This window comes from Pelmatolapia mariae, linkage group LG14 (genome assembly GCF_036321145.2).
Source record: "Pelmatolapia mariae isolate MD_Pm_ZW linkage group LG14, Pm_UMD_F_2, whole genome shotgun sequence".
NCBI classification, from domain to species: domain Eukaryota; kingdom Metazoa; phylum Chordata; class Actinopteri; order Cichliformes; family Cichlidae; genus Pelmatolapia; species Pelmatolapia mariae.
The window spans coordinates 32,698,540-32,717,474 of NC_086239.1; the positions used below are offsets into that span (position 1 = coordinate 32,698,540).

Consider the following 18,935-nt stretch of genomic DNA (forward strand, 5'->3'; position numbering starts at 1 on the left):
GCATACCTGACTTGCATTGATGATCATGATTGCTTCCTTATGATTTAACAAACCTCAACAAGGCTTAGTAAATTTTTAATACCACAGCACTGTTTATGTTTCAGGCATAGTGCTTGTTTATCCGTGTTTTCAGATGCCATGGTCCTCTTTGCCTTCTTTGGTTCACATCAACATATTTCTTTGTAGGTATGACAGCTATGGGCGTCTGACTAACATCACCTACCCCACGGGCCGAGTGAGCAGCTACCGTACAGACGCAGACAGCTCGGTCCGTATCCAGACAGAGGGCTCCAACAAAGAAGATATCACCGTCACCACTAACCTGTCAGCTTCTGGCACCTTCTACACACTTATGCAAGGTGAGTCTCTTTTACAGTGGCCGTAAGTAGAGCGGTTTCTTTTTTTAGGGTTTGTTCTGCGAGGTGAAGTCCCAAAAGCTTTAGCTTTGCTTATGTCCCTGATATTAATTTATACAGTTGGGACTAGGTACTGTTAGTATTTTTAAGAAACTCTTTCTCATCTACATATATTCTGACTTCCATTACCTTATGTTCTAGTATTTTATTAATCAATAGTGTATCCCCCTTATCTGTACATATAGCACTTGAGATTGTAAATAGATTTTAATACTTACCTTATTTTTGTGAAGGTGTTGCATTCTCCTGATTTAAAAAGGGATGTATTGTAGAGGGCAGTCGCTCAGAAGCCCTAAGGGAAACTGGTGCAAGCTAAGGGACTAGACAAAGAGCATTTTAGAGGTCTCTGTGGACTGTCACTTCAGGATAAGACCTTCTTTGAGCTCAAGCTGCCTGGATGGGAGCTCACAGGCACTTTCTGGCTCAGCCTCACTGAATATTTTGGGTTGCCACTCTGTAGCCGAATGAGAGTTTAAAAAGAAAAAAGGGGGGTTATATATAAATAGTGTTTAATAAATAAATAGTCCAGTGATCTGGACATACACAGACATATGTGCATATAATATAAATATTTAGTAAGCATGTTGCATTAAGTTAATTGATTTAATATATGTATTGATTTTGTGCTGTGTTCCCTTTTTCTCTTATTGTGATGATTCATGTCAGTAAATTACTTTTGAATTTAAAATTGAAACATGACTTTCTGTAGAGGTGCATAGCTTTTGACTTTGTTAAATGTATTTTCTTTTTGATTTGGGCAGTGCAAATCACATTTGCCTTTATCTTTCGACAGTAAGGCCGAGGCAGGTGTCTCGGATACAGATGTGAATTAAAAGCAACACTGCCTGGATTGCTCCAGACATGATCTTTTAAATCCTATCTGTGGGTTTGAAGACATCATGTCTCAGACTTAGTTGTGTTAATATCACTCACAGAGGTGCTTCTCTGTTTTTAATAACATGTGTAGTGCAGCTTCCACTTCACAGAAATGAAACAAATATTGATTTTTCTGTCAAAAAAAATCAACGATAAAACACAGTGCCGGTGGTCCATACAAGATCCTCGAGGTTTAAAAAAAAATTACTGAGAAAGATTCATGAGGAGATAAGGCTGTTTTTTGAACACCTCTAGGTGTTTTGGTATCTGTCTGATATCTATCTGATATTATCTTCACTAAATCTGGAGCAACTTTTAATTTTTTAAAGATGGGTTACGCATGCATCCTTCTACTTTCTGTTTCTGAGCATATCCCCTCTTAGACTACTGACTGCAAAGCTGTGTCTGAAACGGGAGATGACAATCTCTGGTTTCTCACTTTTGTTTAACGGAGTGGCCACCTCCATGTTGTGACCTTGTCTTAGGCATCTGCCTGTGAGGAAAGTGGCGCCAGGAAATCTGCTGTTAATTAATTCACTATTGTCTGCTTTGTTAGCTGGCAACTGGGTGATCACATAGCATATGACTGTGCTGCCTTCGAGTTTCTTTCCTGCTCATTTGGCTGTTTTTCCCCCCCTCTTCTCAGCAAGCTTCATCACAGTTTTGTGAAACAGATAACTTTTAAGATTTAAGGGATTAAGGGCAGAAGCTTTATAGCTAGAAGAATAATCAGGTGTATTACAAGATAATAAAATATATCCAAATAATAAAAAGTTGCAATTATTTGCTTTTAAAGCTTAAAAATACTGTACATAGAATGCTGTTTATAGAAGAAAAATGCAAGTCTGTTTTACATATAAGCCACTGTGAGCTATTAGGAAATTATAGCTAACCACATTGTTATGGTTTGCTATATTTCATGACAGCCAGTATTTTTCCCCCTTCTATTGCTGAACTGAGTGTGTGTACTATTTTTGCAGCATTTCGAGCTTTGTTTGGTCTCTGAGGCCTCTTTTAGGTAGGGTCTGCCCCAGTAGTCTTTGGTCAACCCCTAAAGTGTCCGTATGATGTAGAGAGGCAAGGGCCAGTACAAGGTCAGTCATGTCTGTTTCTCTTGTCGCAACAGCACAACACATCCTGTGGTGCTTTGTGAAAAAGAAAAAGATTTAAAAAAACTGCCTTTCCCCACACGTTGTGTTTATTGTTGTTCTGCGTCCACAGCGAAGAAATTGTCACAGCCACTTGAACATGACATATGAACGCAAGGAAATTGCAGCGTATGAGTTCGTTTTTTCTGTTAAATGAAGTCAAGTAACTAATGTGCTGGCTGACAAACCATTATTTTTCTATTGTTCATATTGAGAATCACATTCATCCTGGTCCCTGTCAGTCTACTGACAGGAGGCAAGAAGGACACATTCTCTGAATGTATATGAGATGCTCAGTGGAAACATTAGTCATTGGTCTGGAGCTGGAACACAGGCTGCCGTCACCTAGGGACAGTAACAGACAGGCTCAGATTTATCCCTTGTGGGTGAGTGCACACGTGTGAGTGTGTGTAAGTGTGTGTGCACATGCGCGCATGTGTGCGTGTATCTCACCCTGCCTTCTCTGTGGCCACAGGCAAGCCAGCAGCTTTTGATAGTTTTCATTCCTCCATATCCTCCAGGCTGCTGCAACAGCTGTAAAACTTTGCTTTACTGGCACTGTGAAACCTCTCACTATTGATCTTTGTTGTCAGAGACCCACTGCGTTATTGCAGTGGTTCTGTTAAATACTGCTGCTAAAGGATTTCTTTTTGCTGAGCAGCCATTTCAGGTCATTATGTTTGCGCCTCACTGACATGGATATTAGATTTAGTCCTCTTGCTTTAGTTACAAGAAGCTATGATTGTTGCTTGGCTTCTAATCATACTCGTTTTCCTCCATCCCATCTCTCCGTCCATAGATCAAGTTCGGAACAGCTACTTCATTGGTTTGGACGGTTCGCTGCGTCTAGTTTTGGCCAATGGTATGGAGGTGTCGCTGTATACTGAACCCCACCTGCTGGCTGGTACAGTCAACCCCACAGTCAGCAAGAGGAACGTAACCCTGGCTATCGACAACGGCCTTAACCTGGTGGAGTGGAGACAGAGGAAGGAGCAGGCACGTGGCCAAGTTACTGTGTATGGACGCAGATTAAGGGTAAGCATGCTGGCTTGCTAAGAGACACTCATGGTTTTATGCAAGGTTTTTCATCATAGGCTAAATGTCTATTGTCTTATTTCATATTTTCTCAAATTATCAGCTACAGTCCATGTAGTTATTCTATTACTTCAAATAGGGCAGTATTTATGCCGAAAAACCACAAACTCCAGAAAAGAAGATCCAGAAAAAAATCCAAATTCTCCACAAGAAATAAAAATGTAGCTGCAGATCTAAAGGTGTCAGGTTCATTGTGAACTTTTTCCTATAGAAGCTGCGACTCAAAAGCTCAGTTGTTTGTTGTGCACAAGTTAAGTTGGCTGCATGACAATACAATGACATGTCAAATTATTATAGTAAATAATTAATAAAGCTCTGTTTTGAGCTCTGTCTCACAGCTATAAATCAGTTAATCATAGGCCATCAGACTCATGGATGTATTACTCAGATTTGACTTTCTGGAACATATGGTATCTTCTCACCCATAGCTGTAGAAGCCCACCCACGCACACAATCTGGTACATTTTTTGTAGGCTAATTTTGATCTGAATTTGACATAAGTAGATTAAATAAAGTGATTTCAGTCAGTGTATAGACCAGGGATGGGCAATCTCAGTCCACGAGGGCCGGTGTCCCTGCAGGTTTTAGATGTGTCCTCGAACCAACACAGCTGATTTAAATGGCTAAATTAGCTCCTCAACATGTCCTTAAGTTCTCCAGAGGCCTGGTAACGAACTAATCATGTGATTCAGGTGTGTTGACCCAAGGTGAGATCTAAAACCTGCAGGGACACCGGCCCTCGTGGACTGAGATTGCCCACCCCTGGTATAGACCCTAACAGAGCAGTACAGTGGTCACAACGACAAAGTCCTGGGTTTGAATCCACTGGCTGGCCTTTCTGTTTCGAATTTACATGTTCTCCCTTTACCTGCATGGCTTCTTTCTCTGTACTTCCCACAGTCCAAAGACATGCGTGTTTGATGAATCAGCTATTCTAAACTGGCCTTGGGTGTGAATGTGAATTGCTCTGTCTCTCTCGCTTTGCCTTAGCTCTGTAATAAATTGGCTGTTCGTCCACAATATACTTTGGCTTTTGCCCCATGACACCTGGAATACGCTCCATCTACCAAGCGATGCTAAATTACATAAATGGAAGAAAATGGATTGATTATTAGCCTGTAACATATAAAATACTTTCTCGTTAAAATCAAAATTAAGAGTTACTCGTATATTGCATATCAACAGGTCTCCTCTCATAATGCAACAAATTCACAGTGCTTGTCCATAACGTATGTAGGATTTAGGCATTAACCCACACAGCACTGATTTAAATTGCATCTGGTGGCTTTTATTGTTTTGCCTTGGCTTTGTAAGGCAAATGGCTACTTTGGTTAAGTTGTCTTCCACATTGTCTGTGAGGCAACACAGCTAATGGGAAGGTGCCACTTTGTCTGTCATTGGCTGTTCATGTAATGGCCTTGTCGTCCCTTTGGAAGTGAAAGCTACTAATGTATGTTACAGACAATGGCCCCAGGGGTGAGATAGGAAATGGGAGCAGCCTAATGGCACGAACAGAGGGGATGAACAGAGCTGGAATCATTGGGCGACCTTGAGTGACATGTCAAGTGATATTACGTGGGTGGCTGGGTGAGTGTGTGGCAGTGCGCGGCTGGAGGGAGGGGAGGATCTTGAATACAGTACAGATCCATGGGAACAGGAGTAGAAGAAACAACTATGTGGCTCTGACTTCACAGCTTTTCTTTGGTGGAGAAAATGAGGAGTATTTATATTTCTGATGTCTTTTTTCCCCCACTTTGCTTGACTGTATTTGTTCCTTTGATACAACACGTACGTGTTTTTGTTGTGCTGTGCCTTTCATGTCCTGAGGCTTTTCGTTAATGTACACTAATGAGAGAACTCTTGAGCCACTCCACTCTCGCAAGAATCTTCATCCTTTTGAATGTAGTATTGATAGCAATGACAAGATGCTTCTAATGTTTGGCTGTTTGTTCAAAGGAGATACACAAAAAGAAACCAAAAACATGGAATGGATTATCTTTGATTGCAGCGTGACAATAAATAGAACTGTTGCTATTAAAGAAAAATTAATTGGAGTAGTCATGAAACCTGAGAATAGACATTTACATATTTACAGGGACACTTACAGATAGTATTTGATATTGGTTGAGACATTGTTATGATCTTGTCGTAAGTCTAGTGTAATGTAAAAGTCTCTTTTCTGCTTCTACTCTTTTACTTTCTGTGAGAAATTCATTTTAGAGGCGATGTTCTATTTGAAATAACTCCCCTTGAGTGGGTTTCCATTCTCATGGGAACTTGGGATCACTGTTATGGGACACTTTTTCCTTCTATGCCATGCGACTTTGGCAAACCTTATTCTAGCACTGGGAACTTTTTGTGAAAGACATCAGCTCTCTGCTGCCTGCAGAGATTTAACAAGAGCAGCAGGGATCTTTACTAGTATTCTTTAAAAAAAAATAACTAAAAGGTGTAGTCATTTCAATGAAGTGTGACACTTGTTATGACAGTGTTTGAAGGTGAAGGAGAAGAAAGAACAGGTTCTTATTTCCAGATCCAATGTACGTTCACCCCTTCTGTCTCAGGTCTCAAATAGTTTACGCCACTCCAAATATCCATGGATTTATGCTCCTCATGATTCTGTTGGTTTTACTTAAAGTAATCCTCTCAATTAGGTATCAGTGACAATAATTGCCTCTGGTGTAATTGTCCCTTCACAGATGAGAGACCTAAGCATGCTTTCCTCAATGTGAGATTGAAAAAGTGAGCTTTCTCAGCAATCCCTGTGTGACCTGCTCTGTGGGATATGTCTGGAAAGTAGCCAGAAGCAGCCTTCTGAGGCATTTTAAGATGTTTTTAAGCCTTGCCAAGCATTTTACTAAGCCAAATGATAGCACACCTGAAGAAACACTCTGAAGATTAATAAGAAAAAAAGATCATAAATATTACAGAAACAGAGGTGTAGTTTTAATTACAGCCAGAGACCTCTGCAGACCCATTTTACAAAAAGTTCCAGATGGTGTTTAAAGCAATGCTTTTTTTGCAGAGATCTGCTCTGACCTGCAATCTAAGCTGTTATCTTCTCTTTGTTTTATTTTTTTGCTTCTGTAGCTTCTGTTTATGGAGGCTGCTGACAGAGAAACAGAATGCCAGGGCTGCTGCTTGATCTTTTTGGCTAAAGCACAGAAGCTGCCTCATAAAGCCTGCAGTCTTCAGAGCAGTGTTGTTTTGCTCTGAAAGCAAAGGTCACCGTTTTAAGCCTGATACATTCAGAAGAGCTGTGTCACTTAAACAATGTTCAGTCATAAAGGAGATTAACTGATTTTCTTTCTCTTTTCCAATTTACGCAAAGGCAAAATAGAATGAGAGTCATCTGTGCCTGGTAATTCTCCCCAGTAAGCATTAAAAATGAATTTAATGATCAATGTGACTCTAATGTTTCTTGCTTGAATAGGCATACTCGGGCTAAGACACAAACAAAGAAATGTGGTAATTCTTACAATTTCATTACTCCGCTGGCTCCTGCAGTCCTGAGATAGAGCTCCACTTTTGTAATTAAAAGCTATGAAAAGAAGAATATAAAAATAATCACTTTGTGATTAAAGGTCTCCTCCCAATGTTCCACCTCAGAAGAGTAATGCACCAATTCCTCTCAATAATTTCAAACTTTTTAAAGTGTCTATTCCCATTGGTGAATTTTCTGTAGCTATATAAAGTGTTCCTAACTCCCTGCGTTCCCTCCCATAGGTTCATAACAGAAACCTCCTATCGTTGGATTTCGATCGAATCACCCGAACAGAAAAGGTGTACGATGACCACAGGAAGTTTACGTTACGGATCCACTATGACCATGCCGGTCGCCCCACATTATGGGCACCGAGCAGTCGACTGAATGGAGTCAATGTCACCTACTCTCCTGGAGGCCATGTGGCAGGTATCCAAAGAGGCACGATGTCGGTGCGCATGGAATACGACCAGAACGGCAGAATCACCTCCCAGATATTTGCTGATGGTAAATCTTGGAGCTACACTTATCTTGAGAAGGTACGAATTGGTTGAACTGTAATAATGATTAAATAGTTTAAAGATAAAAAATGTAATATAATATTGGAAGCATGCTCTACAGATAAAGTGTAAAAGGTGTGTTTGTGTGAGAAACTTGTTATGAGATTTTAGACTGGAGTTAAAAGTTAACTTGTAATAATACAGAAGTGTTTGTGTTGCACTATCAGGCTCTAGAATAGATATCAGCCAAAATGTAATTAAAGTGTCTGGTGCATTGAAGACATACTTTGTTACCAAAGTCTGACAGCAAAGTTCAGCCTGAAATAGCTCTGATGAAAAGAACAGAGTGAAATGTCACTTTCTACTGACTAATTGAAGGCAAGACTGTTTGGGTGAAGTGAGGAGCTGTTATTCTGTAGCTTAGGCATATAATATGAACAGCAGTCAGTCACCTTGTTAATAGTCTTTAGTCATAGCAACCTCTGAGCAATTTCTCGATGCCGCCTGTTGTGACAGCTTTACAACCTCATCATTTATTGGTCTAAGACAGGCACAGATGTAAATTTTAGATTTGCTTAGGTGAGAAAATTTGGCTTCCTACTGTTTGGATTAAAAGATCTGACAAATGAGCAAAATATAAGCAGCTTGTGAAATCATCTCTTAAGGAAATCTTAATTTCAGCGGAGTATCAGCAACTCTGTGTTCATGATGGAAATTAGATTTGGACTGACACAAACTTGCGTAATATTTATCGCTTTAGACAAATTGCATGTCATTTTGTGTTATTGGTATTAGACATTATAACGGTAGCAATTTTCTAATTAATCTCTATCTTGTCTTATTGTGTCAGACATTGTGCTTCTGTAACAGCTTTTAGGACTGTGTGTTTATGTAACAGAAAATATATCAAAGTGAAGCATTTGAATGCAGTCAGTCTTACAATGTATTAATATAACACAAAAAATCCTCTGTTTCTTCTTCTCATTAGTCCATGGTGCTGCTGCTCTACAGCCAAAGGCAGTATATCTTTGAATTTGACAAAAATGATCGGCTCTCCTCTGTGACCATGCCCAACGTAGCACGGCAGACTCTAGAGACCTCCCGCTCCATTGGTTACTACAGAAACACCTACCGGCCCCCTGAAGGTAACGCTTCAGTGCTCCAGGACTACAGTGAGGATGGACAGTTGCTGCAGACCACCTATCTGGGTACAGGCCGCAGGATCATCTACAAATATGGAAAGCTTGCTAAGCTTCTGGAGATTCTCTATGACACCACTCGAATTGGTTTTTCCTATGATGAAGTGGCAGGCATGCTAAAGACCGTCAACTTGCAGAGTGAAGGCTTTACCTGCACCATTCGCTACCGTCAGATTGGTCCACTGATTGACAGGCAGATTTTCAGATTCAGTGAAGAGGGCATGGTGAACGCTAGATTTGACTATGTGTATGACAACAGTTTCCGCGTCACTAGCATGCAGGCTGTCATAAATGAGACGCCGCTGCCAATTGACTTGTATCGCTACGATGACGTATCTGGCAAAACAGAGCAGTTTGGTAAATTTGGAGTAATCTATTATGACATAAATCAAATTATAACCACAGCAGTGATGACCCACACCAAACACTTTGATGCCTACGGGCGAGTGAAGGAAGTCCAATATGAGATCTTCCGCTCACTCATGTACTGGATGATGGTGCAGTATGACAATATGGGGCGAGTGGTGGCCAAGGAGCTAAAGGTTGGGCCTTATGCCAACACGACACGCTACACATACGAGTACGATGCTGACGGTCAACTTCAAGTGGTCTCCATCAATGACAAGCCTCTGTGGAGGTACAGCTATGACCTTAATGGCAACTTACACCTTCTCAGCCCTGGAAACAGCGCACGCCTCACACCACTACGCTATGACATCAGGGACCGCATTACTCGCTTGGGAGATACTCAGTATAGGATGGATGAGGACGGTTTTCTTAAGCAGCGAGGGAATGACTATTTTGAGTATAATTCTGCTGGCCTGCTTGTTAAAGTGTACAACAAAGTGAGCGGCTGGAGCATCGAATACCGTTACGATGGCCTCGGCAGGAGGGTGTCCAGCAGAAGCAGCACGGGCCAGCACCTGCAGTTCTTCTATGCTGAGTTGTCCAGCCCCACTAGGGTCACCCATATGTACAATCACTCCAGCTCTGAGATCACCTCACTGTATTATGACCTGCAGGGACATCTGTTTGCCATGGAGCTAAGCAGTGGGGATGAGTTTTACGTGGCCTGTGATAACATAGGCACGCCACTGGCTGTGTTCAGTGGATCAGGCATCATGATCAAGCAGATCCTCCATACGGCTTTTGGAGAAGTTTACCTTGACACCAACCCCAGTTTGCAGCTCATAATAGGCTACCAAGGAGGCCTGTATGAGCCTCTTAGCAAACTGGTCCACATGGGCAGGCGGGATTATGATGTCCTTGCTGGCCGCTGGACAACACCTGACCACGAGATCTGGAAACGTCTCAACAGCAACCACATTGTGCCATTCAACTTGTACATGTTCAAGAACAATAATCCTCTCAGCAATAATGAGGAGATAAAGTGCTACATGACAGGCAAGTTCTTTTAACAGACTTTATATGCTTTATGGCTTTAGAAGATTAAATTTTAAGAGAAAATAAAGCGCAAGTGCACCTAACCTTAGAGGACAGGAAGTTAGCTTCAGTGCAGTTTCACTGGATTCTACTGATGATCAAACAAAGAGACATTCATTTTAAGTATCATAACCTTTAAATGAATGTCTTTAAAAAATGTAGGCAGTCTGTGGAAACATATTGCAAGCATAAAGAAGAGGACTTACCGTGGAATTATAACTTTCTATCAGAAAATGATTTGAATGCAGTCTGCTTCTGTTGATGCTCAAAAGCAAGATTTTCTCTGAATCTTCCTCTAACAATTCTAAGTGAAAGTGAGTAGGACTTAAAATACTTTCAGCTGTATCCAAATAATTTAATATAAATAGCATTTGACAGTATTTAAGTGAGTCCTACTAAAGCAATCAGTAATGCTTATAACTTGGTTGTGGAGAGCAAGCAAATATTAACCTTCATTCCTATGTATGACTGTTGTTGCTTGAAGCGCACAATAGTTATTTCAGGTTTTTCTGTCAAATTTGTTATGTTTTTATTCTTAACAACCTCACACAACTGAGAACAGACCCTGCCAGAATTAAATTCAAAAGCGGTGTGCTTGGGAGGATTTTAAGCACTCACTTGCTGGGAAACTGAGGTGTGGGGGGGGGTTTCGTGCATGTGTGTTCATGTATACTTGCTTATGTACGTGCCCAGTAGCTATCACTCTGAAAATGCTCGAAGGGAACAATGCTATACGGCCAAGCCCTTTCTGTTGTTTAGCATTCAGGTCCTTTTCCAGAAATATCCTGGTTCTTTGTGGTGGGGAGGGGGTAAATGGCAGTGAAAGCACCTCGGTGGAGAAGGTGAGCACAATGGATCCATACAAACCATACAAATCTTTGCTGGTTGTATCAACCTCTTTTGCCAGAAGGAAAACAACATACTCTGTGAAAACCTTGTGGTTAAACCAAACAGTAGCTGGATCTCTGTCATAAATGAATGTATAAGTTCTCTGTGTTCATGCTGCATTATATTTAGTCCATGATGCCTTTTTGTGGAGGAATAATAATGTGTTTACCTTTTATTCTTTATCCTTTAATAACCTGAAGACAATACCGAGAGACGGAGTAGTCACTTTTTGCAAACACAAAGGCATTCAGCATCATAGTCCACCATTAGGGGCTCAATGGCATTTTAATGCTAAATAGACTGTTAGATAGATATATTGTAGTGGGTGGGTTTGCCTCAATTGTGATTGATAGCAGTGACATTTACATTCCTCTCACTAAATTGCCAGGGTCCTTTCATTGTCCTCAAACAAATTCATATTTAAAAAAGCTTTGTCAGGTGCCACAATGTGGCAGCGGCAATGTGTGAGAGACTTGCACCCCGAGTGTCACAGCAATGATGCTGTCTGTAACAAACACATGGAAGGGCGCGAGAAAGAAATCGATCAGGTTGGACAGGCTTTGCTTCTCTTAAGACCTGTAGCCTTCTCTGTGATATTCATAAAATATGACAGCATGCTATAGGGGACTGCAGCAGCACCTATAACCACAGTGTCGGTGGCTGCTATTAGAAGAACCACATTATCATGATTGGATGTATTTAAATCTCAGACACGTCACTTTCCTCTCTTTCAGCATCTCATTAGAGAGAAATTAATGCAGAGGAGCCCGCTGAGTCTTCAAAATATCTCGTGTTGAAGTCTTGGCTGCCTTGAAATGACACCAAATTACTGAATATAATTATCAGCACAGCAGGCACTCTCAGATGTCACTTGGCATTTCTGTAACCCAGCTGCGTGTCATTAGTGTGGCACCTGCAGGAGTGGACACGAATTATCACAACTATCTTGAGTGTTTAGCATAGCTTTCCACTATCACAAACAAATCAAGTGGTCAGGCCGAGGTAGGAGTGTTTCGTGGAAACAGTCTCGCCCACAAAATGTCAACTGTTCAGATTCAACAAATTAATTCTCACAGTTCTTCACAGTTCCTCTGAAGCCACAAACGATTGTGTCTACTAATAGAATATGTATATCATTTGTTTTGACCCTTCCCCCGCAGATGTGAACAGCTGGTTGGTGACCTTTGGCTTCCAGCTGTACAACGTTATCCCCGGCTACCGCAAACCGAGCACAGAGGCCATGGAGCCATCTTACGAATTAGTTCGCACCCAGATCAAGACACAGGAATGGGATAGCACCAAGGTAGTCATCCTTACTTATCCCACTTTTCATCTTACCTCGGATCGCTTTCTACTTCTGCCCCTCTCCTTTCCAACATCATTAGCAAATGGGCATGAGTCTATGTAGCCAGACTCCCAAAGGAGCTGGCAGCTATCAGGCCAAAACATCGCCCGGTATGCCGGTTGCTTCCCTAGTCCTCATCTTGGGGAATGGGGTCAGGCTAAATAGCTCTTGTAATTGTCCTGCCATTAGGAAAATTCACTCTCCCTTTCTTCCACCACTGACCATTGATTTCATCTCAGCCTTACACTGTTAGCCAAGGTCTGAGAAGTAGTAGACATGCTTTGATTCTCGCTTTTATCAGCCCTTTTAAGTTGCCTCCAACTCACCTGAATTATTGAACAGGCCACTGTTGTTCTTGGGTTTGGTTACAGCTAGACTAGTGAATGCCACCCATCAAGAGGGAAGATTCATGTTGCATTACACTCTGGCTGCAACCTTAACATAGCCAGTATTGGTTATCATAAAGAATGTCTTCTCATCTATTTGTAAGTCTAAAAGCTACTGTGGTGATGGAGGATTCTCTCATCTGACCAGCAGACTAATAAACATGGATACACAAAAAACTGGCAAAAAAACACTGTTACTATAAACTGTCATGCAGTATTTAGCTCTTAACAACTTATAAATTTCTGGGTGATGTTTTAGTTGCTGTCCCATTTATTTCAGAATATATCCATCAATATTTATTTTATGACACTAAAGGTGAAGATTTTCAAATTTACTGTGAATAGAAACAAATGCAAACTTGTAATTTGCAAATGAATAGTTAATAAGTGCTCCTGCTCTCAAGAGTCCTTTAAAAGTATTTGTAATCAAAAAAGGAATTATCTCAGGCATTTCAGCAACACTTTAGTCAATTACACTGGAAATGAAATACTTATACCTATTGTAATGTCAAACATCATATATGTGTAGTGTAAATCTATAACAATCCCAGTTATTTCTTCATCTAACGTAAACTGTTTTGAAAGGGTTGTTGTCAGAACCCCTGGGACTAACTCGTGCATAAAGCTTGTGGCTGACATTCCACAAAGAAACCTCTGAACTCTCCAAAGGTGCCAATCTATAAATGAGCAACAAAAGACACTGCAGGTATTTCAGTGTCTAAGTGTAGATCCGCGGGGATCTGAGGGAATTGTGTTGTAGATTACAGACGATAAATGCAACGCTCTTTCAGAAACACAGATGCACTTCTGATTGCTTTAACTGCTAAAAAAATCAGACATCTGGTGGCTTAAATTTTTTACCATCAGTTTCTCAAAAACACTCTTAGAAGGATAGAAGGACTTTCAATATGCTAAAATTAAATTAGTCATATATGAGACTATATTCAGCTCATCTATGTTTACTTCCCTCTGAAGTATTAAACATAAGTAGGTCCATTTTATTAATAATATAACTGAAAGGACATGTTTTATCTACAGACTCAGCCTTTCAATAACATATTCAAAAATACCCATGACAGACTTTAGTATATCTTTAAATAGAAAGTATGCCTCGATTGCAAGATTGTGTGAAGGAGTTTTGCCTTCAGCACACCTCAGAGTATGTACTATAAATAATATGTAAGGAAGGCTTGAGATAATTAGTTGTTTTCCTGTGTATGTTGAGGCGTGTTATTCTTATCTAGAATTCCTGCTTCCAAAATGGTATTCTTAGGCGTTTAATGCATTTGATCCCCACTGCAGATGGACACACCAGCCCAATTAGGTGCAGTGCTCTTTTGCCACTTTAAAACAGTACATGCTATGTCTTGTACAATTGGCTTTTTTTAAATTTTATTTTATTCATGCCTGCCTTTCTATCTTGTTCCATTTAAGCCCCTATTTCACCATGCTGCTGAATCCACCACAGATTGAAAAATGCTGTGAGGGGGCCAGAGAGATGAGCTGTGTGCTGCACAAGGCTTGATCTTTCATTTCGGCTTGTGCTGGAGGCTGATTGCCCAGCATGCTATGTGAATGATGCCTCTCTGGGAGTGTCCTGGGAGGCTGCTTTAGTAAAGTGGAGGACATTGCCCCCTGTTCCTCTTTTGCCCTGGGACAGCTGACCGTGTCACATACTGGCACGGTAAACAAACATGGAGTGGCATGGTGTGAAGCGTACCCCCAGGCAATGATTCCCTGGGGGCCCTACAGCACAGCTGCCCCCACCCCCGTTTTTGTTTCCTCTTGAAGCAGGTTGTGGTGTCACATCAAAGAACAGGCAGATATGCCGGTCACTGCAGCCTGCTCCACATTTCTCAGCCCCACCCAGTCTTCCAACCCTTAGCCATCCTTTAACAAAAGCACAGAGAGACGGAATTAGAAACTGTCAGGGAAACTTTAGATGTGACTGGTTGACAAAAATTCCTCAGGATGTTCACAACCTCTTATCTTAGGCGATGGCAAGAAGGCGCGATGCTTGAGAGCTTTTTTTTCTGCTGCTTAGATACGTTCAGGCAACTGTCTCACTGTGGTGCTGGCTGGCTTCCATTTAATTTCATTCTCCTCTTTTTAACATGTTTCTTTCTTCCTGACAAATATCTCTTGTCAAGTAGCATTAGGACAAAGTATTAATTTTGGCTGAAAGCAGTATGGTATGTATACACATTTGTAAACCCTTAAGGAACAATATACACTAGTTACCAGCAGATTCCCGTTTCATATTTGGCACAGCATGACTGTCAAAAGACCACAATTTCACCCTTTTTCAAAATATCATGCCTGTCATAAATGATCAGGGAGATTTGCATTTGCTGACAAACACCTCTGCCCCTACCTTAACTATGTGTCAAGGTAGGGGCAGCTGCGATGCTTTGAAGCTGCATCATTCACAGCATCAAAGCATTATGGATTTATGTGCCAATAAGAAAGGCATTTTCTTTGTTATTTTCAACATGTAACATTATAAAGATGTCTAATTAAAAAAGAAGGAGACGCACACGCACCCACTCACAAGGTATATATAGTGTACATTATAGTGTATACTTTACACTTTATTTAGTGTCAAATGTTCCTCACTCAGTCTCACGTTAATATAAAAAGAATCCCTCATACTGTGTAGTCACAGCACTGAGTTTGAAATGTTTGAAGTGTTAATGAAGCAGTACGAATCTCAGATTTGAAAAGGATGTATCTGAAATCAGACTGTGCTCCTTATTCCACATGCAAAGTAGGATAAGGATAAAGATTACAAATCAAAATGTGAAGCAATCACAAGTGAATATTTGGGAAATGTCCGCAAGAACGATTTCAAACAAGCTCTTTCTCAGAGAATGAGCAAAAATATATATTTGAGTGTATGAAGCTGTTGCGGGGGCTGCGTAACTTAACAGTATTGTCTTTGTGTTTTTTTGCAGTCTTTGCTGGGTGTTCAGTGTGAAGTTCAGAGGCAGCTGAAGGCCTTTGTAAAACTGGAACGTTTTGGCCAGATCTACAGAGCCAAAAGTGCTGGATGCCCTCAGACGGAAGATAAAAAGATCTTTGCTTCTGGTGGCTCAATCTTTGGCAAGGGGGTCAAATTTGCTATCAGAGATGGTCGCATCAGCGCTGACATCATCAGCTTGGCCAATGAAGATGGCCGTCGCATGGCTGCAGTTCTGAACGATGCATTCTACCTTGAAAACCACCACTTCACTATCACGGGAATGGATACCCACTACTTTGTCAAACTGGGCTCAGTGGAGGGAGATCTGGCCCTTATTGGTATGACAGTGGGCCGACGTACACTAGAGAATGGCGTCAATGTCACGGTGTCTCAGGTCAACACTGTTGTCAATGGCAGGACTAGGCGCATTACTGACATTCAGCTACAGTATGGCGCTCTGTGTCTGAATACTCGTTATGGCAGTAGCGTGGATGAGGAGAAAGCCCGTGTGTTGGAGCTGGCTCGGCAGAGAGCTGTCACCCAAGCTTGGGCCCGGGAGCGCCAGAGACTGAGGGATGGAGAAGAGGGCTCACGAACCTGGACTGAAGGAGAGAAGCAGCAGCTCCTAGGTTCAGGGAAGGTGCAAGGCTACGATGGATATTACGTGGTTTCAGTTGACCAATACCCTGAGCTGGCAGACAGTGTCAACAACATTCATTTCATGAGACAGAGTGAAATGGGCCGAAGGTGACATGAACACGAGGCTCTCGAGTGACTGACTCAGATGTAGGACATGGGACTTCTTGCCAAAGACAGTTGTGTACATGACCACATGTTTTTTTTCTTTGACTGTGCTCAACTTGGTTTTTAATATACTGAAAAAAGAAAACAACATGGTTGCAATCAGTTGCACTGTATTAATAGAAGAGTGCCCTTCTCCTTTTGAAGATTCTTTAACAGTCTTTGCTCTCCAAGTGCGGCTGCTAGAGGATGAAAATTTGTGATGTCTTGTGACTCCATTTCCTCATCCCTGTTGGTGATTCTGTTCAAAGGAATCCAAGAGGAGTATTGGTAATGCATTATGTTCACTCTGCTGCCAGACTTGCAGATTGTTATTCACAAGCTTGCTCTATTCTGCCTTTTTCTGCGCCTCAGCCAAGGAGATTCCTTCTCTTTTAATCACTTCTTTTTTATACTTGAAACCGTCATAGCCCCAGTCATCCATAAATAATGAGGGAGATTTCTGTTGGCGGTAGAGCCCTTCATCGGAACCCAGCTGAACTTGTCAAAGCACCTTCATTTGTGTGATGTCTTGTAATTTTTTAAAGAGGAAGCTCGATACTCATTTGTGGTCTTAGCTTGGAAGGCTTCGGTGCACCGTGACTGTGCATGTTGGCCTTTTTTATGAACTTTAAAATTAGCAAAACTGCTTGATTAAGCTTAAATTGTATGTGGTGAAGCCAACAAAGGGATGTGAGGTCACTTTTTTTTTATTTGGTGTGTATTTTATTTTATAACCAGACTTTCTTTTTCTTTTCTTTTTTTCAATGAACAAAATGAAAAGCGAATAAATTCTTCTCTGCTTCTTTTGACTGTGGTCAAACAACTCGATTATAAAAACAGCGAAAAGCCAACCCTGTGAGAAAATACTGTGGAATTAATGTCTGTATTAAACTACAAAAGGTATTTTACAGGAATGGTTTGGGGTTATCTTTTAGTTTTGTTTTATAAATAGCTATATGAATTAACAGTATAACAAATGTGAATTTAAAAAAAATGTGAACTGTTGTCCCTTTTATTGTTAATTGTTGTACTTGAACAACGCTTAAGGGTGTTTGAACACATGGAATAAACTATGAAAGGTGGTTTAGTTAAATCAATTACTGTGTTTTTCATCAGACCACATGCATTTTGCTGATCTCGGTTGCATATGAAAGGCTCTTTTTGTTTATCAGTGATCTTAAGTCAGTATTCCTCATCACAATGTCCAGTCACATAAAGCTCGGGATAAAAATACTTTATAAAAGTGAGGCTACAAAGAGGGTCAGTGACTAATCTCATCAGTGATACACGGTACATTAACATATTGGCTGTTGAGATAGATGGGCTTTGCGTTGTGTTGTGGGTGAGATGAAAGATACAAATTGCCTTTGCCCAAAGGGCTGCCCGCAGGTCAGCTTTGAAAGTGCTTTCATTCTCCAGGATAGGGCTCCACTTGGTCCCATGGCTGGCTGAAATGCATTAGACCTGCAGGTGTACTACTTCCCGTTTACAGACTAAAGGTCGTCTATACATGGCAACCTTGGAAATAACTCTCGTGATCACATTTTAACTCCCATGCATCTCCCTCGGTGGGCAATGCAAGGGACAACTTAATGTTTCTTTATCTGAAAACAGACGCAGAGTCAAGACTATTTTGGAAATCGTGATATTGATTTAAATTCAGTTAGTTGTTGAACTATGCCAAGCCACTACACACTCTTGACTTGCAAAATTTCCCACAAAACATTTGAACATGTTCGTGTGACGAGAGCGTGATTGAGTGTCTCAATCTGTACAAGTGAAAAAGTGAAAAGGATATGGGTGTTTTTTTTTTTCCTGCTCCTGGTCGATTCATTTACATTTTTCAAAAAACAAAAATAAAAACTATATATGTATGTTCTACATAATATGAATGATGGATATTTGCATTGTGGAATATTGCACTGAGAATTGTTGCGTCAGAAGACTGTATCTTTTTCTAAAGTTGACTCATTTCGAGTTTTGGTTTGTTCTCAACACTGTGTTTTTAGCGCTTCTATTTGACTGTGTAAATATGAGGACATCAAAGTGAGCTGTAAATAAAATGCAAATGTAGATACCTCTTAGAGCTACATCAGTGACCCTGTGTAGTCTTAAGGTAGAAAAAAAATAAAGGGAATATTTTGTGTTTATTTTTTGCGTTTGTTTTATACACCGTCTATTGTGGATAATATTATCTATCGCTGCATCTCAAACCACAGCACACTTATGTTTCCTTCCCTTATATTCATGTTCCTACCGCCTTGGACTGTGAAGATTTTCATATCTACATTACACCTTGGTACATTACACAAATGTTAATTCTCACCCAGCTACACATTTCACAAGCCTTTAATGAGGCTAATTTGATGCATTATGATAATGAAATATAGTTCGCCATGTGCCGTTATTT

General features: G+C 40.8%; 1 protein-coding gene across 9 annotated transcripts in view; it reads left to right on the forward strand.

The window, feature by feature from the left end:
* The window catches only part of tenm4 (teneurin transmembrane protein 4), a 147,149-nt gene extending 128,493 nt beyond the window's left edge, over positions 1-18,656 (forward strand). For all 9 annotated transcript variants that reach the window (XM_063494318.1, XM_063494319.1, XM_063494322.1 and 6 more), the window contains 6 exons: positions 187-359; positions 3,240-3,475; positions 7,262-7,558; positions 8,508-10,122; positions 12,210-12,352; positions 15,735-18,656. In XM_063494318.1, the coding sequence (XP_063350388.1) occupies positions 187-359; positions 3,240-3,475; positions 7,262-7,558; positions 8,508-10,122; positions 12,210-12,352; positions 15,735-16,493 (3,223 nt within the window). In that variant the 3' untranslated portion in view covers positions 16,494-18,656. The remainder of the gene's footprint in view (positions 1-186; positions 360-3,239; positions 3,476-7,261; positions 7,559-8,507; positions 10,123-12,209; positions 12,353-15,734) is intronic.
* The last annotated feature ends 279 nt before the right edge of the window (positions 18,657-18,935 follow it).